Source organism: Trachurus trachurus (assembly GCF_905171665.1).
Source record: "Trachurus trachurus genome assembly, chromosome: 17".
NCBI lineage: Eukaryota > Metazoa > Chordata > Actinopteri > Carangiformes > Carangidae > Trachurus > Trachurus trachurus.
Genome location: NC_139900.1, coordinates 29978407 through 30004329, shown reverse-complemented (window position 1 = coordinate 30004329; position 25923 = coordinate 29978407). Strand labels below are relative to the sequence as shown.

Sequence of the window (25923 nt, the reverse complement as noted above, 5' to 3'; positions counted from 1 at the left end):
CATAGCAGATTGTCTGGAGTAAATCTGGTCCAGTTTTAGCCCTCATTTAGAAATCCATCAGATCCAGGCATGGTGTATCTGCCTCTGCCTCATTTAGAGAAAACCTCTGGATTAAAAAACTTCCTGCTGAAATCAGGCAATTTCCTTGAAAGTAGTTTTTAAAAAAAATTACTTGGAAATCATTCATCTGCTATTAGAATGTAAATATTGAATGAGGAGGAGCTTTTTACTTATTACAGCTGCAGAACCTGATTTTGGTTGAAACCTCAAATTGCCTGAACTGTGTACTACAGTGTCACCTTGTGGTTACTAGACACACACACACACACTCCCTCCCAAATAATCCAGCAACTGAGACACCAGGCAACCAGAGTCTTCTTCAGCTACAGGAACGTGTGTGTATGTGTGTGGTGGATGAACGATCAGCGGATGGCTGCCACTCGAGCACATGGCTGCCTCCCCCCTCTCTAAGATTTCCTCAGGGCAGGATGCTGTGAGGAGAAAAAGGCTCCAGGGCTGAAAGCTCAACAGCTCACAGCTTTGGTTGAGGGCTGCTCAGCCATCTGTGGTTGGTCAAACCCTCAGTCAAAAAAAAATAAAAAATAAATAAAATAAAAAACGTGGTGAAGAGCAGGCAGAGAGAGTTTGAGGTGCAACTACTGACAAACCTGGTCTGTGATCAAGTGATCAGCATCAAACCTAAAGTGGCTGATTTAAAAAGCTTTAAGGAAAACTGATACTACTGAATTTCCCTGATATATAGCAACATACAGTAACAACAATTAAAATAAAACTATTGTAACACTGTAACTGAACATTTGTATGTGTTGAAATAGACTGGGTCACAATTACTCGGTTACACAGTGTTTAACTTATTTAAGACTTATTCTAGCACTACATATCATTCTAAATATTTAAGGCAATCGGTATTACTGATTTGTCTGATGATTACTTTCATTCATTCTTTGTTTAGATTTCTAAACCCAAACATCTCAAAGTCATAACACATGGGTGCAACTAATGATCAAACAGGGTTTTGTTGACTTTGTTACAAACAAATCATTTTTCTGTAGCTCAGCTAATTGAGACATTGCTTCACTTTGCCAAATTTGGCTAAGGAGTGAGAATGACTTGGTAAAACACAATAAATTTTACATTAAGAAAAAATAACCTTTATGGCTATATTGGTACATGGTTACAATTTGGTGTGAGGTGACCTGAATCAGTTGTTTCAACACCATGTGGTGTTACTGAGGGTGTGACAATGAGGTAATAAATGAACATTCACATCAAAGTGAATATACTATAAACATTTATCCCACATATTACATGACTGTGCACAGTGAAGAACCAGTATAAACACAGCTTTAAAGTACATTCAGTGTCCATTTATTTTTCTGCAGCCAGAAAAATAGAAAAAGTAAAACAAAGAACATTCATACTGCTGAAGTGTAGTTTCTCATGCTTGCACATTTACAGTACATGTTGATCTGTTACAAAGTTTCTTTGAACTGGACATATTGCCACAAGATATTTACAAAAATAACATTAAAACTGCAGTCTCTTTAAACATGTTTGACACATTCATAAAAATAAAGCTTTCTGTGACACGTTTCCCGAAAAAACGATCCTATTTACAGTCGAAGATGGAGATGAGTCCTGTCGAGCTACAGCTGAGATAACCGAGTTGGTTTGCATCATTGTGTCTGTATCATCTGAAGCAACAAAACTCTGGAAAATAAATGTAAAACAAAAAAAAAAAGAACGTTTTTTTTTTAAACATCTAAAAAGACATTCTCCATCTTGCATCTTTAAGTCACGACAATGACTCTTAATCACTACTGATGTAAAAGGAATGAGACGTCCTCACTCATGGTTCTTGGCTGAGAGAATCCTTATTAATACACATTGTTATATTTGCCTCTGACCACTGCATGTTGTGTCAAAATGATTTCACTGATTTTTCTATTTAGGATTATTTTCCGAGTGAAATCGACTGAATGAAAAATCTTAACATTTCTGACATGGTTTGAATTTAAGTCACAGAAACTGAGACCAAACACAGGAGAATCTCTTTTTTGAAGAAGTAGAAGGTGCATTCTGCTCAACCACTACTTTTGTTATTACACATCTTCCTGTAACGGTTTATTTAAAATGACAAAAAGATTTGCACTGACCGATCTCGCAAACAAAAATTCAAAATGAATACAAAATACCAACTGGTGTGGACAGAGCAAACAAAAAGGCACAAATCATGACTGGGCGTTGAGCGCTCCCTATTGGCACCGGCAAAGTGTTAGACATTGGCCACATTGTGGGTGAAGCACAGTTTTGCTACCAAACTATTAAAAGTTGCATCTGTGAATGTTCACCTTTCTAGAGCGAATACCTTTCCTACAGGTGACGACATTCAGCATCAACTACTAAAGGTGACAGATCAGCTGACGACAGCAGCTTGATCTGAATGTTTCAACCCAAAACACTGAAGCCCAAATTTTTTGAGAACCTGTCTCGATGTCTCACATTACCCCCTGGTAGTTAACCATAATGCATCTCTGGTATGTGTGTGTGTATTGTGTATATATCTATATCTATATATAGAGAGATAGATAGATATATATACACAGTATGTATGTGTGTGCATCTGATCAGTGTTCAAACAAACAAACAAAAATAATAATAATCAGAAAACCAATCCTCAGTGCAGGGACTCCACTTCACTCAGCTGTCTAGCTCTTTGGTTTCCAAGCCTCTATAGTGCATCAGTTGCAGGCGTCTCTGGGACCTTCAGACTGGCTCTGCTCAGCCTCACATTCCCCACCGCAACCTCCAAACTTATTCACTCCCATCACGTCTCCACTTCTGCCGATGCTCCCTCCCTTTCACCCAGTCAGGTTCTCCTCCTTAGAGGCATCTGGTGAGGAGGAAACATCACCAGTCAGGACACGTCAGACAGAAATTAACATGTTGTAATATAGGCAGGATCGGTTTTATTTAACCCAAACTTTGTTTAAATGGTTTCATCATTATTAATTATGCACAACACAGTCTCACCAGAGGCTTGGCAAACTTCCCACTCTGCTGTAGGATCTCACTAAAAAAAAACACCATTTAGCATTCAAAACCACAATGAGCTTATTTAGACATATGTTGTACTACTTTTTTTTTTTTTTTTAGAACCCAGTCTTTCTAGCATCTTTTAATGGCTTAATTTCTGTGAGGTTATAACTAGTAAAAATAAAATCAATGAAAGAAGGAGTAGGCATAATTTGCCAGCTTTGTAGATGTTTTTGAAAGCAGGACGCTACGATTAGTCAAGATTTATCATTCTTTTTGAAGCCTTTGACCACTGCTCCATCGGACAGTGTTTAGACCCTGTGAGAAGCTGCAGCAGACTGATTAGCAGCAGACAACTGGAAGCTGTGTTGATACAAAAATATAAATGATGATACAAAAACATTTCAGTGAATCCTGTGGCGAAAAACAGAACATGGAGAGTTGGCGCTCGCCTGCATGTCATGTTTTCTTTACAGCCCTGATGGATTAATCTGAACTCATGGCAACCTCCAATGCTAGAAAATCACTAGAATTATGCAAGCGTCAGTTATTTGCTTTCAAGCGTATCAACACAAAACATTCACATCAAAGAGAAACTTGCTACTGGCGAAACAGAGCAGAAATATTATGCAAAGCCACTGCATAGGACAAGTTTAGTGAAGAGGGTAAATAAATGCCTGACCCCAAAATTTAGAAATGATATTGAGGCCTGCGTCACATTGGCCGAACAACAGGCAGCGAACATTTGACTTGAACTATTAATCAGAATGGACCAGACATAACATGGTGCTTTAAGGAAATATAAGTGTGAAAATAATCAAATATAATGCATCTACTGGCTTGGCTTGTTTATGGTTAGCAATAGCTAACAATAACAATAGGTGGTGTTAGTGGTAGTGTTAGTTAAGAGGCCAATTGTGCATGTGAAGAACTGATGATGAGACTACATAGTGAATATGTGTTAAAACAATATATACCTGACTTATGACGGTCATATAAGGAGCCTGTACATATGTCGAGGAAAACTGTGAGCTGTAACAATGGTGTGACAGGGTGACACAATCTCAGTGTTCATATTGCATTAACTGTGTTGTCAGGTTTGGATGGAAATATGCACCTGAGCTGTAATCTAGCTGATATTCACATCTAGTAATTGTGATCCAATCCATGAGGTAAAATGTGACTGTTTTGGGGGGGTTTGGCTCAAAAAGCACAATGAAGTGAACCAAAGGTTTGATGAAGTACGTAACAATGATTTCATCTTGTGTAACAGACAGAGAGTGGGTGAGTTGTCATACTACAAGGCTGACTGGTTTTTGGGGCCAAGGGGGAAAAACCCAAACAAACTGTAGCAGCTTAAACTGTATCTGAGACCAAGTTTCACCTCAGTTTGTGCTTTTGTCCTCTAACAACGAGCTGGACATTACAAGTCACAGTTCTGCTTGTTAAGCTATTACAAGTTTGGTCTGTTCTTTTAGTATTTGTATATAATCTTCTTTCCTTTATGACTGAAATATTTGGTTAAAACCTAAACATGTCCAAAATGTGTAAGTTCTCCATATTTTGTAGTGATCTGCTCAAACAGCTCCCTGTGTAAAAGCCTCTCCACCGACTGGCAAAAATGGTGCAACTTCTTCTAACATTGTCAGACCAGTGATGGACAGTTCAGAAAAAAAAGCCGAGATCAAAACCAAGGCAGCAGAGCCAGACATAGCAACATTTTCTTTTTATACACGACACATTCTTCTTTTGTCAAAACACCTACATTACTCACAGCAACACTGGACAACTGAAGGCTGGTGCTTTGTGTGTTGTGATGGTGACAGCCAATGTAGCCTTCAGCCTCGAGCCTCCACTAGACATTTCAAAATTTGCACCACATGTGATGGCACACCATTTCCCTCCCTCCGAATAACTGCAGAATGATACCGAACTTGATCCATCCCATGAAACCACTATATACTGAAAAAAAATCTACTATGATTTGCCATTTTCTATAATATCCACACAGCACTGCTGCACACAGCGGCATCCAGCAGGAAACACAGGGCTCTGCACGGGCGACACCATGCCTCCTTACAGCCAGCCACGAGTAACACCGATGCTTTTCCTACCTGGGGCAGAGTTAGAGGGCGGGTGGGGGGGCGGGGAGTGGGGAGTTCAGGGTCCAGGACAGAGGGGGAGTTGAGGCTACCAGTGTTGAGCATCTATACCTGAAGGGCTGAGTACCAGGGTCTGGAGGATGTCCGACAGGGAGACGATGCCCTCGATGCTGGAGCGTTCGTCCACCACCACCAATCGGTGCACCTGGAAAGAAAACAAAAAAACACGTTCACAGATCAACTTAGAAACACTGGTGAGACTATTTTTCTTTAACATATACTCTGTCAGAGTCAGCCTCACCTCAGCTTTGACTATTCTGTCCACAATGGTCTCCATTGTTTCCATTTTATGGCACTTCACGACTCCTTCGAAGTACTGAGAGCGATGTTTCAGAGCCTGCGTCACCGTAATGTCCAGGTTGTTGTACGCCTTCTCAGCAGCCAAGTTCTACAGACACAAACATGAAAATGTGCTATAAAGAAAGTAAACAAACCACGGAGCAGCTTAGCCTCTGAAATTTGGCATCTTGTTAAAAATGACAACTTACAATAACATCAAACTTGGAGTAAATATCCACAACTTTGGCTGTAATGGAGCAAAGACAATGCCAGTTAGTAACAAAGTTAATTTTGTAATATCAATAAAATGTGTGGTGTCTGTAATGAGCGTGATCTTACCCGAGTCATCCACCACAGGCAGAGCAGACACTCGTCTCTCCACAAAGATGTTGAGTGCTTTGATGATGGGCGTGTCGGGGTGGATGAAAGCAATGTCATGGTACGTACCAATGCCCAGCTCCCCGAGGGTCTGCTTCATGAAAGCCGGCTTTGGCATTTCACACATCTGCGAAACACAAATGCGCACACACACAACACAAGAAAGCGACACACACACACAACACAAGAAAGCGACACACAGCGAGTGAGATCACCATCCTAATTCACTGAGATTGAGTCATATTTTATTATTTTCCACATTGACCACTAGGGGGCAGCAGGAGGATAGATGAGAAAGTCTCCAACAGAATCACTATCAGTCACAGCGTTTTAACCGTGCAGACTTCACACTAGCTCACAGACAGACGTCATATGTTGGACTCACAAAGAGCTGGAGGAACTTGAGGATCCTCTTGTGTGTGAGAATATAAAGTGCGTTCCCCGTGACTGGGTCGATGACAGGCAGGCGGTGAATTTTGTTTTTGATGAGGGTGTACACGGCATCAAATAGGCTGCAGACCAAAAACAAACACAAAACACAAGTTGCAGGGTGCTCAGTAACATCTGTTAAATATATGCCTTCACAAATTTAACTACACACATACCTTGCATCAGGCGATATGTTGACCAGAGGTTTGAATGTTGCTTGAAGGTAAACCTCTGTGTAACAAAGAAAGAAAATATTATTTCATGGTATTTTACAACTGTGCTCATAAAATAAAAGCTATAAAATCTTACTTCATGCATCCTACAGGAACACGAGAACATAAACATGACACCTACCTCTCCATGTCTCAAGCTTATGTTCCTCTAATTCATAAATTTGCACCTGAAATACAACAACAAAAATAATTTGGTTTAAAAAAAGAAAAAAGGAGGAAATCCTCAATGTGCAAAAAGCATACCTCATGCAACAACTGACAAGTGGACCTACCATTGGTGACTTATAGTATCTGTGTAGTATGATGATGAAATCTGTGATTGTCAGCATTCCTGCAATGGAAACGGGCAGTGAATCGCAGTGAATCTGTAAACGACATACAGCGCCATGCCTGCTGGTGCTGTGCAACTGGGTAGAAGAGACAGCGCTTACAAGGGTGTGGTTCAAACAACACATCACTGACGACGACCCCCCCCCCCCCCCCCCCCCCCCCCCCACGGCCGCCCCCTGCTTTATCCTCACGCTGACTGGACATTCATTATTCATCACAGGCTGACTTGCAATAAACTCTGTGCTGCACAACAAAGCTAATTCACCGCTGGGTTTGGATTTTTGGCAGATCCTTCGTAGCAGAAGGTTTATTTTTGGGCAAATTCTGTAGAGATTGTTTTTTTTGTTGTTTTTTTCCTGTTTCTCATCCTGCTAAGTCTTCAACCTGTCTGAGCACAGGTCAATACAGAGGAGTCATTGCTGTGCTTAATGGTTTATGGCAGCTCTAATGACTTCTGCTCAATACAGCATCACGCTCCACTGGCCATGACCAGCGGCATTAATACACAGCCTCTGTGTTCAGTTGGCAACGGTGCACCAGCACAGCAAGCACATTTTCCATCTCAGCTAAGGGAAATTATGGAACTAAAATTAGCATGGCAGTTTTGCCTTTATGAAAGTCAATTGTGTCTTATCTGGAGAAGTTTTTTGACTGAAAGTAAGGCTAATAAATCTGCTGTGTGTAGATGTGTGGCAGCCTTTTTCTTGTTTACAATGATAAATCTTACTGTGATTTAACCATTGCTGGAAAACACACAAACACAAATATTACCTAAAAACTACAGATGACTGACAAAAAGACAACCATGTAAAATGTCTCAGTGAGTTGTGGTACCACCACTTGCCACAACAACTTCAACACTCTTTGGCAGTGACTCTACAAGTCAAGATAGATCTATGTAACATTTGGATCCAAAATTTCACATACATGTCCAACTGGGTTGAGATCTAGTGACTGCAGGAGCTACAGCATATGACAACATTTTCACACTCATCAAACCATTCAGACCCGACTAGACTGGGTCTCTGAAATGTTGGGAGAGACCACTCTCATCAGGATACACAAGTTTCATCACAGGATACAACTGTGTGTGGATGACGTGCAATGACCCGTCCTTGTTTCAGGACAAGTGGATCCAAACTACCTGTACACCTAAAACAAATGATCCCCACACTGCATGTGTGCATGTGCACTCTCCCACGTGAAGCATTTTTCATCGACTATCACTTTTCTCTACATCTCCTTAGACCAGTGGTTTTGGTTTTTTGCACCAGTGTGAAAATGTATCCCTCTCTGTGTCACTGTGGATGAACTGTTCTTGCTGACCACGCGCTGACGTTCTCTGTCACCTTATGGAAAGTTGCTCCTCTGTTCACGCTATCCACGCTTCTCAAATTATGCAGCTGACCACAATTTCTGACCCTATATTCACTGATGCTGTTCCCATTGATCTAAACACAGAGTTAACGGCTCCTATTGAAACACCAGCTAGTTAAACATCTTTCTGACTGCAGCCCTGTAGTCCAAGTTCAAACAAGGAAACAAACTCTCCTTTAAAGTCAATTAAATCTTTTACTCATGGCATTGGACACAAAATCATAAACTAGGCCTGCTCAGCATGTTTATACCTGCCGTAGAGCATGACTGGATGATCACAGCTGAATTGCACAATGCATTTCCTTTTAATGTGTTCACTGTCAGTAGACTATATTTCCTACTGTAGACGTTGTAAACACAATTATTTAAATATGTGAAAGGAAAAGACACACAAAAGGTCATAAAGTATATTTCCTGACAGGTTTTTATGCTCTTACCCACAAAGCTTTGCTTCTCTGTGTCCCACAGTGGGGCAGCTCGGACTCCATTTGCGACCAAGGCGAAGAACGCTTTCTTAACCTGTCAAGAGACATTTAAAGCAGATATCAGCTTCACGGCCGTTTCGGCTAATGCTGCGTTCAAGGCAGGCTTTTGAAACCGTAAGTTACAGCTTCAAGTCACAACTACGACTTGGTAGCGTTCCAGGTAACCCGTAGCTCATGTTTTTACCATCCTGTTGTCTGTGAAAGTTCCCTATAACGGCCACTCGTAACTTCCGACCCGTGAACTCGTACCAGATCGAACTGGTATGACTTCACAGGAAGGAAAAACACAAAGTACGAGTTTCTTTGAACGCACCATGAGTTAGCAGCCCCCGCCCTTGTCAGGCATCAATTGGTCCTCGTGCTACGTCACCACATTCACGCGCATCCCTTGGCTGCACACACAGCCCTTCATGCCGTTCTCTCTCCTCATTGGATAACACTTGTATCCCACAAGGAAAATTTTCTCCTCGGGTTACAGCAGAGCAGAGTTACGGAGAGACTCGTGTTTAGGCTGAAATACTTCATGTAAGTGATTGCTGACGGAAAATAGGACTATTTAGGACTTATATTAACAAAAACATTCCACTGATATCTGCTTTAAAGGTAGAAAATTTGATCATGATAATATCATGCATAATACCTAACATATGACTATCCTTTCTATTGCTGTAACACTGAAATATTTTAATTGATTCATTCTGTTTTCTGAATCTGATCTAGGTACTACAAGCTCTCTGACCTTATTATGGGAATTCTTTACCATTTTCTTGACATTTCATGGAATGCAAACAAACTAATATCCAACTGAACTGATCTCCATCTGAAGACTTTTTCTGTTCCCGCCACATTCACACGAGTAGACCAACGTCTCTTTTGAAGTGCTGCCTGCCTGGACTCTTGATGGTTTTGTGTTGGTTTTAATATTTCTCCCTCTTTTAGATAAGGGCTCTTAACCCTTGGCCTCTGTGGATTTAGTGGTTGAAGATCTACACATCAAAGACGTGGGACCTCCACAGGTTTACTGTTTAACTACTTTATGACAATCTCATCAACCAATTCATAAAAACTGCTCTGAGGCAAACCCCGCTCATTTTATCACACATTAACTTGGGTTCTTTTGGTTTTCAGGACAGGCAACCTCAAAACCACATATCATATTCTCTGTAATTATTTCAATGTTTTTTTAATCTGTTACTTTTATTCTTTGGTTTTCCTGTTAATCAACATGTAATTATGTTTTGAATGATGCTCTATAAACAAAATGATACAATTATTATATAAATGGTTCTTCTGCAGGCAAATAGTCTTGACGTCATCACATATGACTTTGGAAAACTAAATTAACTGTTTGTCATGCACTTCAAGTGTCATCACAAAAAGGGGAAGTGCAAGTAGAGAGACATAGAGATAATCAGTACAAACTTGGAGTGCTGTGTCGAACACGACCAGCTTGGAGCTTGTTGGGACGATATCGTAGCACTTGTGGGATTTCATAAAGCGCATGTAAATATCACTCTCAGGTTCAGCAGCTGCAAGAAAAGAAGGGAGGAAAATACTTTTAGAGGAGGGATAGGTCTCACAGGGAATATATAATGAGCGCCTGGAAACAAAACACTCTTAAAGCCTAAACAACCATTATGCTTTGGACCACTTACTGCCACTTTACTGCTCCATCTCACTGATAATTACACTCTGCTTTAAGCACCAACAAGTACAGAAACAGTGGAAAAACATGGGTAGCAAAGTACTGCGAGAGCTTAGATCTGTCATAGATGATGCACTTTGAAGATTACGGTAATTTTTTCCCACATGTGGTGGAGTAACACTGTCACTGAGCAGATTAGTTTGACTGAAAATAATTGTTTGTTCCAGCGAAATGAATGTGAAGACTCACTGCTCTCCGCTTTTCATATCAATATCAACGCTAAAAAGAAGCTTTAGATCCGTCAGTCAGATATAATTGCTTTATCTATTAGAAGGAAAATCATGTATTCATTTCCTAATCTATTTACAGACAGTTGGATTTTTGAGCATACAGCCTTTAACTGTGTTTTATTTTTTTCACATTTGACATTTGATTTCACATTTGTGTTGATCTGGGAGGTCATATGCTGGAACATTTGTCCTAACCAGATTAAATAATTTTATTCTTAATTCAATCTAGTTAAATAACAACACTGGAATTCAGAGGACCTAATGTGTTTTACATTTTACAGACAACATGATCCACTGACTGAAGTCATTTGCTAAAACACAGACTGCACCATGATCAACTGTAAAGCAAAGGCCTGTTGAATATCTCGTCTCTCTCTATAGCACTGCATCAAGCATACAGACCACAGCTTTAAAATTCCCATTTAAAGACTGGTTGTCATCAACAAACCGGTGAAGTCAGCATGTTGTAGAGGGAATCCCTCACATCTATGACACAGATGATCACAGTGGATGAATCGATGGAGCTCTGCAGACGCTCAGTCCACACACAGACGGATCTAACTCACATCTGTGGTGAAATATCCTCTTCAACTGGCAGCATAACTAAAATACTCATACCCTGATCACCATTACGATACATTAAGACAAGAAGGATTGCGCTGGAGGCAGTAAAAAGACAGAGCAGTGGGTCAGCAGATACCGCATCGGTACAACTTACCATCATCATCTAGTTCAAGTTTCTCCAGCATGCCTTCGAATAAACCGTAGACCTGGGAGAGGGGGGGAGGAGGAGAAAGCACAAGTTTGCGGTGAGGTGCGCGGCAGATCCGAGGAGCAACAACAACACACGACTTAACTTTGCTGTAAATTGTGAGAGAGCAGCAGACTGAAGCGACTTTCCACCAGCGGCCCCGGCGGACTGCCTACACCGAGTCCGACCGTGGTGCGCAAACATCAGGGAGGAAAAAAATAAAAACAACAGGTCGTGCACCACCAGCGGTTTACCGGTTACATAAAGCTCCTCCAGCTCCGCTAAATATACACAGGTAACGTGACAAAACCCTTGTGCTGTGAGGCTGAAACTTCAGTGGCACATTATTATTAGACTACACACACACCCCTGAAAACTCCGAGTGGAATAGTCCTGATCCATTTGCTGCAGTAGGGGAACCAATGCGCACACGCCGCTCAAACAACCACTTCACCGAAAAGCGTGTGAGAGTAAAGTCCCTCTAAATAACCCAGATGATTTCATTATTCAAGTATTAATCTACCGAACCTCACTCACCGCAGGAGAGATGTCTCTGACATGAAGCGCGAAGGTAATAAGCAGGAAGCTCCGCGCGCTGTGGACACACCCCTCCATGCAAAGCAACCTGGGTGCTTCGCCATATTAGGAAATCCCTGGCGTTGCTAAGCAGCAAGAAGCTGGGGATGCCTTGTCACATCATCACGCTTCATCTTCTCGACTGACAAATCGAGCAACATGGCTGAGATCTACAGATGTACAGTACAACTCTACAGCTCTGGTCCTCGGCAGCAGCAGCAGCACGATGAAAAAATCAACTGTGCTTTTTGCATCTGGCATAGAGTGCAGCCCAGTTTACCAGTTTGACAAATGCTGTGTCATGCTGAGAAATTTGCATATTAAAAGTGTGCTTGTGGATACATGATTTCCCTGAGTCGCTAATTTATTCAGTGTATTCACAACCAGTCAGCGCTGCAGTATGAGCAAGCCTGCATACCAGCTCTATGATGTTCAACAGTCCCTATGGTGTCGTCCTGCAATGGTGACACAGCACTTCTTTCGCCAAAAACTACTCTTGCGCTTTCATAAATCTTGCGCTGCGGCATCACAGCAGGCATGCAGCAGGAGCTGGATTAACAGCAAACTCCAGGGGAGATGGACACAAGACTATTAATTGGTTTTAATGAAATGAATGTGGCAAAAAGTCAAATTAGAAAATGATTTGCCTTCCATTTATGCAAGATGAGGGGGCTCAGAGAGGCAGACAGGCACTGAGTGGGTGTTAATATAAACAGTATACAATGCTGCTGATGAAATATTGATTTAACCACTCTGGCTAGAAGCCACAGTGACTCACAGCACAGGTTGAGACAGACCCTCAGATAATTATTCATTACATTTGCGCACAGCCATGCAGTAGTTCATCACTAGCAGCTGGAAATCTGGTTTCCCATCCTGACTCATGCTGCCCGAATCCTGATAAAAAGTCCTGTAACAAAAAAAAAAAGTCTAAATTTGCTCTCAGCTAAGTGGCTGCACAATCGACTGTCACGGCAAAAAAGAGCTGACACCTCACACGGCTTGAGACATTGCCTCAATGCCGAAACAATATTTACACCTTCTGTTCTGCCACTGATGCTCAGAGCAAATACTGCAAGCAAAGGTTTGTTGACACAACTGCACGACGAAGGATCAGCGCTCTAACTAAAGAGATTTGCATCTTTCATGCTTTCTGTTCACCACTGTCCAACTAAACCCTTATGACTCTGAGTAAAGCAGCACATGACTCAGACAGAAGGCATGTAAGGCCACTTTTATGTAGCCACAAACGAAAATAGTCATCAGCTTCAACAACCCATGACCCAAGCAGTTTTATCGCAGCTTTTCAGAAAATACGAATCATTATATTGCGATACAGCATTTCATCTCCAAATTCAGACATATTTTGGAGTAAAAGCAATAAATATTTAATTTATTTATTATTTCTGGGCTCTCAAGCAGAGGCTGAACTACCCTGAGGCAATAAAACAAATAACATGAATTCTTAAAATACAAGGCATTCCAATTTAAATGGCTCTTTAAAATGAGTTGCATTTTTTTTTTTGCAGTGAGACTCACTTGATGTGAGGTAGAGTAAGGCGGCACAGGGCTCGAGGAAGGGATCGGGGGTTTAGCAGAGGGGAGGCTGAGACGCTGTCCTGTGTCTGGGGGTGTGGTGAGGGAGCGGGATCTGGAGCTCGGCTCCAAGCGCTCAGGGCTGGGCTTGCTCGGCTGGGCCTCCTGGGTGAACACAGGTTGGCTGGACACCTGGGTCGGGGTGGTGGGTGGGGTGGAGAGTCCAGAGGCTGTGAATAGATTAAAAATAGGCTCAATGTAGATACCTGAACTTATCTCTTGTTTCTCTCGATGTCAATCCATACTGTGTTGGCAGTGACCGCGAGATGCAGTGCCGATTGACATTGATGATAGGCTTAGTTGTTAACACTGAGGTGCTACAGTCGTGACGGCAGCAGATACCATCGATGCTGTCACATGCTCTAACAGAGAAGGAATGCATATCTGATCCATCAAGGCCGAACAGTACAGAGAAACAACAAAGATACCAGAGATTAATCCTCCGCTCAGTCGCTGACAGACAAGGATGCAGAGGTAAAGAGCTGGGAAACAGAGTTACACCAAACAAATGATCATATTAGCAATAAAACGTATAAATGCATGCTTGAGGAGATGTATGACAATTAAACCACAATTTTTAAGTATTAAAAAAAAACATTTTGGGCAGTAAAGTATACAACCCTTACAGTGAATTTATTTCGGCCACTACACATTGTAGGTTCTGTAGTGTGGGGATACACAAATAAAGGAGTCTGTTATTTTCTTTCAATCCAGAGTATGGTTAAAACAACACAACTTCAACTTAAAATCTCTTAAACTGTTGTCACAATAATTACAGATTCTTTTTTTTTTTTTGGGGGGGGGGGTAAAAAGTGTTGATAGATGCATTTTTGAAAAACTGTCACACCTTAATGAAAAACAGATTTAAGTAACAAGCAAATTAATTGTAAAACATTAGTTATAATTATAACAGCCCTATGCAGCCATGGATCACCCACACACAGGTGTTTTCACTTCCTTTGCTTATTAAGACCTCATCAGTAGGCGATGTGTGGGGATGTAATTAGAGTTTAGCTCCACCCAGCTTCAACCTCTAATTAGCCACAAGTGAAAACACTTGTGTGGGTGTGCAGCGCCCTGTCAGTCTTGTTAATCTAATTTCAGGTGTGTCTTCCAATCGTTACAGTCTACTTTTTTGTGTGTGGTCATATCCATACTTAAAATTAAACCTCCGGTTGTGATGTGTTACATGTTGCTGCGGGCGACATTCAGGGAAGAGGTGGGTTTAATCCTGCACGTGGTGTGATCAGAAGGCAAAAGCTGACCTGTAAGAGCTCCCGTTACGTCTCCCTGTGGGTTGCACCTCATTAAATCTTTAGTGTGACAAATTGGCTGCTTCAATGTTGGAAATAAATAAATATAAATAAATAATTAAAAACCCCTCAAACAAATCACAACTCGACAAAATACTGAACACATTTATCAAAAGTTTAATCATATTTAAAAATGTATTAATTAACTAACTGATTATATTTAACAGCTAACTCTAGGCTATAATTATTCCTGTGGCATATTCCTTGATAACAATGCAGTAAAGTGACAGATGTTCTGCACATCTGCATCCTTCTGACTGTGTTAATTAAAGATCCCTTGATGGTAGGCTACTCCAAAGCTCATTTCATTAAGTAATTCTAAATTAAAGAATAAATAAAAAAATAAAAAATAAAAAACAATCAGTCGATCAATAACGGATAACTTCTGAGTACACAAAACACGATGAATCATGTGGTCCTCTCTTCCTGTCTCACGAGTCCCTTCATAATAACTAGGCCGATTACAACATAAGCAGCTGCATTAAGCCCAACTCTAGAGTAACAGTCAGCTGTCTGTGACGCAGCTCCTCCTGTGACAGTGTCAGGGGGAAGGTGTCAGTCACATGACAGCCCCTGCACATACTCAGGCGTCACGATCTTATGCACGGTGGTGACATGCGACACCACCGCGCTGCCCCGGCTCCACCCTACTGACATATTTCTGAAGCCAGACAATGAGGGACATGGAGGATGTGGACCAAGTGGTTCACGTTACAGGGCCTCCACCATGAGACTCACCATGTCCATGTAGCCAACATTGGCGTGACAGTAAGGCTAAGTGAGAATCTGGCTCAAGCTCCTGCATGTTTCACTAAATCATCATACTTGACTCGTATGCAACGATGTGAGATCACCGAGTAACATAAACAAATGATTGAGAAACGTCTATACTATACACAGAGAGCGGTCAGGTCCAATATCAGTTAATATGGTAAACAATTTTCACTTGAATATATCTGCTATCTAAACATGAGCTTAAAACAGAGATCAAATCAGAGAGGAGGTTTTTATAAATAAGGCCTAGGCAACCATTTTTTCTTGGTCTGCTGAAGTGCACTCCACACTATCTCCTGACATTTAGTTGGCGGGCACCGACCCTCTTTGGTGTGCCCTGCTTCCGCTGTGTAGCCTTCTTATTTTAGCCACGCTGTTGTGGCACATTCCACAGGAGGAGATAACAGCGGGGCTGGAAGCCCTCTCCTAAGACTGGTTATTAAGGACCAGCCACCCAGGAAACAGGAAATAGAGTCCAGGGTCCTGTCCATCTTATTTTACGTGCATTAAAAAAAAACACCTCACACAGTGTGCCCTATATTATATTTTAGACTGAAGATATCTATAGGAATATAGCCTACTGGATACTGCTAAGATGTTCTGAGATAGACATAGCTTTGTCTACACAGGAAGACAAAAGCAGCACAGATTTAGAGAAAGTAATCAATTAGTTAACCTACAGAAAATGTATCTGCAACAATTTTAATAACTGATAAATGATAAATGATACATTCCCTCATCCTAGTTTCTCAATTGTAAAAACTGTTTTCTTTTCATCTGGGGTGGTGGGCTGAATATTTCAGGGTTTTGGAGTGTTAGACAAAACAAGCAATGTAAATATGTCATTTTAGGATTTAGGAAATTCAGTTTTTTCCATTCTGTATGTGAGAATAAAATAGAATATTCTGACTCTATGTAGATCAAACAATTACTCAAAAATAAGAGCCTGCAGATTTACAGATAGGTGTGTGCACTGTGCAGTGATTCAGAGATGTGTAACTAGGCTAATATCTGCTGTTTATTTGAATGTAATGTAATTTAATGTAGTCCTGTGCTGCCAACACCTTTTGACCAGATCCTCTCAGTCTGGATGCCCCTTGAGGCGTCAGGAGAAAAACAGGGTGTTTTCAGTCACGTGGGGCTCCCCCGACTGGGAGTAACATGAGCCCCATTGGTTGATGTCAGAGCAGTAGTGAGGCCAATACAGGCCCGATGGACATACTGCTGCAGCCATCCCTGGCCAGCCATTTAACACGATGATTCACAACTGTGAATGGCTGGAAAGTGCACTGGTTAGAACTGGTGTTTAGATTGTGAAGCGATAGGTAATATGACAAATAGCGAGTAACCCTAATTAGCAACACTGTGCTGGGTATCATACAGGCTCCTAGTATAAAAAGGACTCTACATAGGGTACAAAGCATAGGTACAAAGCCACAAAAGTTTGCTGACTGCATCATGGCAAAAACATTTATATGAGCACTCATAATTCAACCTGACATACAGTGTTTCTTGGAGGCGCACAGGTATTCTCTTAACCAGCCACTTCTGAAATTTCACATATGAACGTCAGCCTCTTAAAGGGTGCAGTGAACACAGGGCAACATAGCTGCAGCCTCCAGAGTGCAGTGCTCTGGATCAAAGGACTGAGGGTTTAGGCTGCGGTGTCACCACATCCTATACTGCGTTTTTATGATGAAGTCTATATCTCACACAACAACACACAGACGTACATCATTACGACAGGACTCTGCCTCTCTCATCTACTGCACTGAGGTCAGGCTGGCTCTAAATCAGGAGCTGTGAAGTCTGTGATAAAGTGCCACTTGAACACCACACAGTGTGCGCCCCACCACTCCACTCATCAAGCATAACTGCATTAAGTCTGCATGGTGGACTGGGCTTTTTATTTGGCATCTATCCTTTCTGTCATGGCCCACTGCCTGTAGTGAAAACCTGAAAGAATATTAGGCGATGACACCCCTGTTCAAAAACACAAGGACAAGCTGGAAAAATCCTGTTTAGCACATTATGAGTGTGACTAGTTAATCTGAGACGCTTCTGTCTCTTTTAATAAAGTTTTCAAAATGGAGCAGCTATTCTGAAGAGACTACGAATATGGGACAGAATAATGACGCAGAACTTACTATATCAAGTAGCATGGCTATAAATTACTCCACCATAATGGCAGGATTACTACAAAATAAAAATAAATTTATTGCTGTGTCATTTCATTCAGACACTGAATTAAGTAACGAGATTTTAGCTTATACTTACACATAGCAGTAGAACATTTAAATCACTGCAGACATAAGTGCAATGCACAATGCACATTGCTGTATGTGCGGTGATTCAAATGTGTCTATGTATGTGATTTGGCCAAGCAATGAGTGATGGCTGACCTCTTGCCTCTCACATACAGTTTTACCACTTAAGCTTATGCCCTGTCACTTTGTGCGGATGCTTTGAATGCGTATGTGAAACTGGAGAGTGGCCACATAACCTAAACTACTGTATATAGAGCACCAATGGCTACAGCAGTATTCAGGACATAGCTAATACCAGTACCAAATCATTTAAAAACATAGATGCTCTCCTATTGTAATATCATAAGATTAATTATGCAGCGTTAATACAATTAATTATTTATTGTTCTGAATCCTATATATGTCCTTAGAATAAGATAACTAAACAACTGGAGGAAGTTAGTAGCAGCTACATTTCAAGATAAAAGTCTACTTTAGCACAAGCACATTACCTGAAAGACATGACGCCTCAGACTGATTCCTCCCTCCTAACCCATCTTGTTCCTTCCGTTTCTTGCTCCTTCTTAGGCTGCCAAACCTCTTCATCGAATACAGTGGGTTGTGAGCTCAAAAGTAAATCTGACCATGACCATCTGCATCACGAAAGGGGCGCAGAAGTGGCTCAAAGTGAGCGTCACTCCATTTAAGTGAGGAAAGCTGTGCAGAAGTTAAGGTCTTTGAAACAGCTTGGACAGAAATGCTCCTCTTTCTCCTCAGAGGATGACAGTCCGCAGGGGATAAATCGATTTGGCTATTCCAGAAAGTTGCACATTCCACTTTTTCTTTCCAGCAGAAGAGAATATGACAACCGCAGCAAGTCACCAATAAGGCTAAAAATCCCACAGGGCCACAAAGCACAGGACCAGGAAGCTGCGGGAAGCTTTTACACCGGCAGCGCTATTGGCGTAGGCAATCTGTGCGAGTGTGTATTCTTGATGAAAAAGGCTTGGAGGGTGTAAAAGCTGTAAATTCCACACAGCTTCAGCAAAGAAATGTCCCATTCGCAAGTGATGCAAATAACAACTGGCACGTAGCGGAGTGCCTCCCCCCCCCCTCTCTCAGCAGTGCCAGTGCTTTAAATTGTCAGGTGCAGCTGTGGGTGGCGTCTCTTTAATATAGCACCCGTGTCAGCAGCCTGTAAAAGGAGGCCAGTCTGTGAAGGTTACACCAGCGATTGGCTCAGGCAGCACATGGCTCCACCCACCCCTCTTGCACTGCCCTCCCTTTTCTCGCAGAGTAAATTCAGCACAGGCACATCTGTCTCACTCCGTCTACACACAATTTCCTGAGATAAAAGCCTGCTCTATTTTGAAATTCTTCCAAACTTGCAGTTGAGTCATTACAGACTCTACAAATAAAGGCGGAGAGGCTGTGGCTTTCAGTTGGGCGTCCGTCCTGCAGATCTCTCATTTGCACGTTCAGTTGTCTGTAAAAATTTTGGGGGCCTGACCTTTAAGACTGCACAGACCAGCCCCCTGTCAGATGACAGCAGGGGGACATCCCATGTTCTGTCAGCTGATCAGAAAGCTTCCATTCAATACCACTAGCCTGCTGTACCCTCAACAGATGGCACACCCTGTATTTTCTGCTCACATTAGCTACAGCATGTCCAGGACAGATCTCAATTAACATGTTATGCAAGTGCTCCACTCTGCTCAGTGGGTCAATGGCCAATATGAGGCAGGAGTTGCCATATCAATGATGATCACCCACCTCAGACGTCTTGTGATACCAACTGTAATAACTTTTTATACCCTTGTAAAAATGTATTCACCTCCATTTGCATTGTAGGTTGCTAAGTTTCAGATCCAGGAGGATTATAAATAATGTTTTGGTTCCAAAAACACATCCATGTCTCAGAGGTGTATTTTGTTAAGATCTTTCCTAGCTTCGCTTCCCCACTTAAAATAAATCACCCTGTCCTTGTAAGGCCCCCGTTTTGTGAATCTGGAAAGTCAAAACTGCTCGGTTCCTCTATTTACTGACAACATACAGCACACGGTAGCAACGGGGAGAATGAGAGAGTGAAAAAAAAAACTTGCATGGTTGTGAGAGGAGCTCCTGAGAGGCTGGTCACTTCCAGATAAGGGTATGAAAGCACTACAGTTCAGCAGTGAGAGACTGACAATGTCCAGGCGATGGGAAAACACGTATTTAGAACAGCTGGAAATGAGAGGACATTCTGCTCATATCTATTGGAAATATGGATATAAATACAAAATCAGTTATCTAGTGAAAATATGTGAACACTACTACATCGAATGCTCAGAAATACATGAATTCCCAAATAAATAGATAAAGTAATAATGTAGATGTTATAAAACCATCAACTATAGTCTGAAAGCCAAATAAAGGAAGGCTATGCTTTCAGCACACCCTTGTGGTGAAAGTTAGGTGTCTACAAAAACATCCTAATAAAAATAGAAAGGCTGGTGTGCCCACTCATCTGCTACGATATTCATTTATAAGCATACTTTGTTAGTATAATCATTGGCCACCATTCACCTAAATCCACATCATTAGTCAGGGAACCGCTGGACAGGATGTAACGTCTCAAACCACAGCAGACACTGGTAATCCTGAGCAGCTGACATGAAAAGGCCACAGGAGCTTGGTGTGCTTTGCTGTGTTTTACTTTGGTTACCATCAATAACAATCTCCAGAGTAAACGGAGCATGCTGACTCTTGAGGTCTGGCCCTAACAGAGCTCTTCCACCGACTGCTGCCAAACTGACTCTCTGTGAGGAAACGGAGAAGAATGGGTATATGCACGAGCCAAAAAACACATGACTCATCTTTGCGCCGTTTGATTCTGGTTCCAGCAGGGGTTGTTACCATGTGAAACAGGCTGGTTTTTGTTTGGCAGTGTCAGCCACCCAAATACATGGAGACACGAGAGCTGGACTATTTGCACTGAGAGGTCTGTTCCTCATAATGCAAGGCCTTGTTTTGCCTACTTTGTGCCGTTTCCACCTCTTTGCACATACCAGTAGTGCCATTATGTCATTATTAAATTTTAATGGTGATACTGCGATGTGCCCATTTGAAGAATAGAAAACCTGTAACTTAATCTAACAAAATGGCTCTGTAACGCACTGCTAGGATTGTATTGCAAGGAATTAAAAGCTAAAAAAAAAGCCTATTTTATTCATACAATAGACAAAGCCAACCATTTCCTGGAGAAAGCTGTTGACAATATTAAGAAGATGACTGATAATGAAGAGACATGTGCCTGGCAAGGCTTGTGACTGCATTGGACAAAACAAAGAAGTTGGGGTTTTATTTAACCGCGAAGAAACCCAGGCCTCTACTTCCTAATTAGCAAAATAAAACAGTAATATTAAATGTTGCATGCTGTATTTTTATGTCACGCTGCAGAATGTCTGAACTCATCAACTCAAATCACATAAGTAAAGGTTCCTGTATGTGGTTTTGCTTTGTATATATAAAACCAGGTCACCTTTGAGATAACAACATGGTTTCATCTATTGTGCCTTACTTCCTCTACAACTGTCTTCCTCATAGGTCTGCATTTAGCACAAAATAACACGAGTATTGATCTCCTTTCACCACATGACAGACTCTTTTTCATCAACTTCCCTACTGGAAGTTATAAAACACTTGTAGTCAATTCACCAGCTGGAGTTCGAGCAGCCACTCTTTCAGTTTCCATCAACAAGCTTTGAGTGCTCATCCTGAATGGCCAGTCAGTGAGATGTTAGTTTTGTGACTCACCTCTCTTGGTTCTGGAGAAGATTTTCATGCCTGCTGGTGTAGAGTTGGATGACGTGCGGAAGATACCACTGAAGCTCAGGCGGCGGGGGGACTTGGGTGGGGAGTTCTGGTAGGAGGGATAGGGGAAGATAGTTTTCGGTGAACCTGAGCTTGGCTTCACTTGTACTGGAGCTGACTGGGGACACGGGGGAAGCTGGGCACTGGCAGGGCTCCTCGTAGACAGTCCTGTGGTGGGGCTGGCTGAACGGATGAGACGCTCTCCCTGAGAGACAATTAGGAGGAGGCAGTTTTATTTTCCTGCACTTGGGTTTATGCACAGTTTGTTCCTACAATATAAAATGAGAAAGCAAGAGGTTTCTGAAAAGCTTTGCACAGGACAAGATCCAAAACACACAGCCACACTGAATGAAGCAATGTAGAGGAGAGAGATTTATTGTGAAATAATTGCACTTTTTGTAGGGGCATGCTTTTCTGGTCACTTCTCCTTTTTCCTCTTTGTTTTGCATAGTTAGCCACAATGAAACCCTTAATGGTATCTCTAAAGTGCTGTATGTGCAAAGTGCAAGGCACAGGCTATTTCACGGTCTAGTTGTTAAACAAGGAGAGGAGATAAGAGTTACTGAAAAACTAATAATATTGATTATTGAACTTTCTTGATGCAACATTTCTCTCTTGTTTTCTAGTCCAGCCAAACCCAATCCTAAGCATAATATTGTATTGACATGTTTGCAACACTCAGTTGCAATTCTTACCATCTGAAATTATCTTATAAACACAGATCCAGTGCTTCCTTCTAACAAATATCATGTCTTGCTGTGTGGTGCGTTCAGAGAGCACCATGATAAACAGCCATTAACAGCATTCATAGTACAACAAGGTTTACTATCAGTTAATCCGGAGTTCTCTTTATTAAGCTATGGTCATTTTTGTCATGATGCCTTCCTGTGTTCACAAGTCTGTCTATGCAAGGTCGGTATCGTGTAAACAGGCTGAGAAATCCATCTCTTCTTCGCTGTGCAGATACCAAACCAAAACATGAGACACCAGCCAATCTAGCTGGAAAGCCTCCTCCCACCACTGACTGCTGCCTGCTCTGAATGTGCCAATAACAAATATTTTAACTATTTGTGGGCTCTGATACAGCAAAGCATTATAATATGCAGCGAGCTGCAGCTCAGGGGTCATATTTACTGAAAACAGTGAAATGTAACAGTAGTGTTTTGGTAACACTGCAAGTAGTAGCCTGCATAATCTGGAAAAAAAACAGATGAGCTGCTTGATTATAAGAAGTGCAGAAATGACTACAGCTACTCTATAGTAAGGAATATAAACTTCTGAAATTTTAACAATTCAAATTAAAAAAGGGGAGGATTGTTTTGTCTGCATAACAAGGGAGTAGGGTGGTATTTGCTAAAGGTTGGCTCCAGTCCATACGCACATTTTTGTTTAACCAATCCTGTGACAAATCTCAGGCAGTAAGAGCACACACCCATCTTCTCCTGTTTGCCAACAACTCTCCCTCTGTCATTGTGCAAGAGCTTGTTAGGGCAAGTGAGACGGCTATCAGCCCCTGTGTCTGGATATAGATCAGCTCTTTCAAAACACAAGACAATTCAGACTTTCAATCAGCATTGCACAAATACTGCTGAGGTTAAAATTGAAATATGTACCCTAGCGAACATTTGACGGTTGAGGATTATTCCTATTCAAATCAATTAGAGCAGACAGTAGGAAGAGGCTGCTTTCTTTTAGAAAAATCAATTTCCTGTATTCCTGTATGTGATCTTGCTACGCCTGGACACAGTGGGCGTAATGTTACTGTAAGCCAGCGAGGGTTGGCAGAATGGGATAGATGGCCTTGTGTAATGTTTTGCTCTCCCAGATCCGCGTCTAAATGTGTTCAAAGCCAAACAAACAGAGCCAAACAGACAAGAAAAATCATGTCCGGGGAGAAAGCAAGCATGAGAAAACAAACAATTGGCGAGTAAATGAAAAATGATGACATAAAAAAATATTTAAATGAAAATCGTCTCCGTACCGTCTGAGCTCCACTTTTGGTTGAGCCGCTCGTCTCAACTTGAGGAGAAGTAAACGCACCAAAGTCCTGCACAAAAGAGAAATCTGGGTGTCAAGGATAACTCAAGCTTGAAACAGAGCTGAAAAACAAGATGGCATGTCGTCACAGGCAACGTGAATGTCTTCTTAGCCAACAGACGCTGCTTTAGCCAGGTTTGAACAAAAATGACAAGGATGCTCTGCGTCATCATTTTGAGGGAAAGGGAAAATACTTCACACCAACCCACCACCACTTTTAGGCTTTTAGCATGCTCATGATGAAAGAAGTCAAACATGTTTGGCCACATCAGGAACGTATTAAGGGACTGCAACAAGTAGCTTGTTGTTTCCCTAGGTGTGGAGTTTACGTCCCAGTTTAAACAGATGAGGCTTCTTCTGCATGACGCGGCAGTTTAATGACACTGAAATTAGGTGACCATGCAAACCTGTTTCCAGCGACTCCTATGCAACATCCAGCACTTGGGAATTGGCAGTGAAAGTATTGTTGTATTCACCTCTAGCTTAGTTCTGATGAAGGAAGTCCTTTCATGAACACACCTGCAAATGGCACCTGCATTTCCTTCAACGCAAAGTAGGCTATACTTGATGGAAACATATTTGCATTAAATGAAAATATTTGTGGCATTTGTGGATCTGATGAATGCAATCCAAAAAAAATGTATGTTTGTGAGCTACAGCTTCAAGGCTATCAGTGATGGAAGACAAAACACAGTAGCTGCCATGATCACAGTATCCTTGAGATATTTTGACTTAAAAACAGCTGGTTCAAAGTGTACACAACAAGTCTTTGGAAACTTGAGGAGTAAAGTAAACACACAAACCCTCAGACACAAATTGTTCAGAGTGATGAACAGAGGCAATTGTAAATCAGGCCTGACCACTGAAATTGGGTTAGGGAGAGAACAGAGACCCTTAGTACAGGGAATGAATGGTGACATGAAATGTTTCATTTGCTATAGTGCCACTTGATGTCCCCCACAATATTCATGTATAGGCTTTGTATCACTTTCAACCTTTTTTCTTCAATCAGTTCCCGTCTCAAATTAGATATTTTTCTGTAGCCCATAATTTTCACAAAGCCAAGTGTCATTTTGAGTTTTTGACTGCTGATGGGACATAGTGAGACATCTGAGGACATAACCTGCGCATCTTTTCACAATTCTCCGACATTTTAATTGAGATTAGTATTATTTAGTTGCAGACGTTGCAGGGGAGTTGGCTCCATGACATCACGTTACAGGGTAGGCACACTGACAGTGTTTACGGAAGACAAATGTCCACAAACGGATGTCCAACACTGACAGCGCTCCAATACATTACATAATAGTGTGGCGGACTAATAGCCTAAATAAAGAAAGAAAAAAGAAGAAAAAAGAAAAGACGTGATGCATGCACGCTGAGACAGCTGTCCATCATGCACGCTCAAATACAAACGTCGCGTGCGAGCACAAGCAGCAACAACGTGACCACGAAAAGTTCAACAACATCAACAAATACAACAACTCAATTTCTTCTATTTGAAACCGTCACAATAAGAAGCCAAATGAGTTGATACTTCACCGACTCACTGGCATGTTAATCCGCAGACTTCTCCTCTTCTTTGGCATTTTCTTTGAGCTCTGCTTGCTGGACTCCATCACCGTGCTTCCCATTTTCTTCCCCCGTTCACACAGGCGCTAAACGGAGGGAGCTGACTAACTAATTAACTAAACTAACTGACTAGTGACTGACTGACTAACTAGCTGCTGCACCGCGACTTCACTTCACACGGCCGACCGTCGCCTCCACCTTGCCTTGAGCTGAACTGCCCCCTCTCTGCCTACTACCACAACACGGAGGAGCTGCCCCACAGCCCCATCTACCAGGAAGTAGGCTTGGCCCTGGTGGTGATAAAGAGGAGGCAGCTTGGGCGCGCTCATCCTTTACGCACTGTTTACAGGTGTTGTGTCACAGTCCGCAGCCCCCGACAAATGTGTATCCCCTCCCCCCACCCGACCGACCCACCGAAACGGCGTCAGTCCGTCGAGTTCAGGTGATATATTTTATGATAACAAGCTATTATAAGGAAATGGGGGGTAAACTTGACCATGTTTAGGTTATTTGACATTTCTGAAGCGCACTTCCTTTCCCT

General features: G+C 41.9%; 1 protein-coding gene across 5 annotated transcripts; it reads right to left on the bottom strand.

Moving 5' to 3' along the window:
- Positions 1 to 1372: 1372 nt before the first annotated feature.
- Positions 1373 to 25669, bottom strand: LOC311000947 (5'-AMP-activated protein kinase subunit gamma-2-like). Of its 5 annotated transcripts, none has more exons than XR_014596115.1 (16): positions 25361 to 25669; positions 23755 to 23820; positions 21717 to 21978; positions 13532 to 13758; positions 11384 to 11435; positions 10153 to 10259; positions 8683 to 8764; positions 6811 to 6869; positions 6660 to 6705; positions 6482 to 6536; positions 6262 to 6388; positions 5838 to 6003; positions 5708 to 5745; positions 5461 to 5607; positions 5172 to 5364; positions 1373 to 2914 (listed from the first exon to the last, which is right to left on the bottom strand). XR_014596115.1 is itself a non-coding variant. In XM_083991867.1 (16 exons), exons 1-16 carry the CDS (start codon positions 25442 to 25444, stop codon positions 2883 to 2885), a joined length of 1644 nt encoding a protein of 547 aa, XP_083847993.1. In that variant the 5' UTR covers positions 25445 to 25669; the 3' UTR covers positions 1373 to 2882. The 5 variants fall into 5 exon arrangements, 3 of the variants coding, with proteins under 3 accessions (XP_083847993.1, XP_083847994.1, XP_083847995.1); XM_083991867.1 differs by having other exon boundaries at positions 5271 to 5364; XR_014596116.1 differs by lacking the exons at positions 21717 to 21978; positions 23755 to 23820; positions 25361 to 25669 and adding an exon at positions 18434 to 19049.
- Positions 25670 to 25923: the final 254 nt, after the last annotated feature.

Excerpts from the sequence above, each read along its gene's own strand:
- LOC311000947 (XM_083991867.1), bottom strand. The coding sequence starts at position 25,444 with ATGGGAAGCACGGTGATGGAGTCCAGCAAGCAGAGCTCAAAGAAAATG. Across the intron at positions 5,746-5,837 it reads GCCTGTGGTGGATGACTCGG|CCAAAGTTGTGGATATTTAC; the intron begins GTAAGATCACGC and ends GCTCCATTACAG. Across the intron at positions 5,365-5,460 it reads ACAGAATAGTCAAAGCTGAG|GTGCACCGATTGGTGGTGGT; the intron begins GTGAGGCTGACT and ends TTTTCTTTCCAG.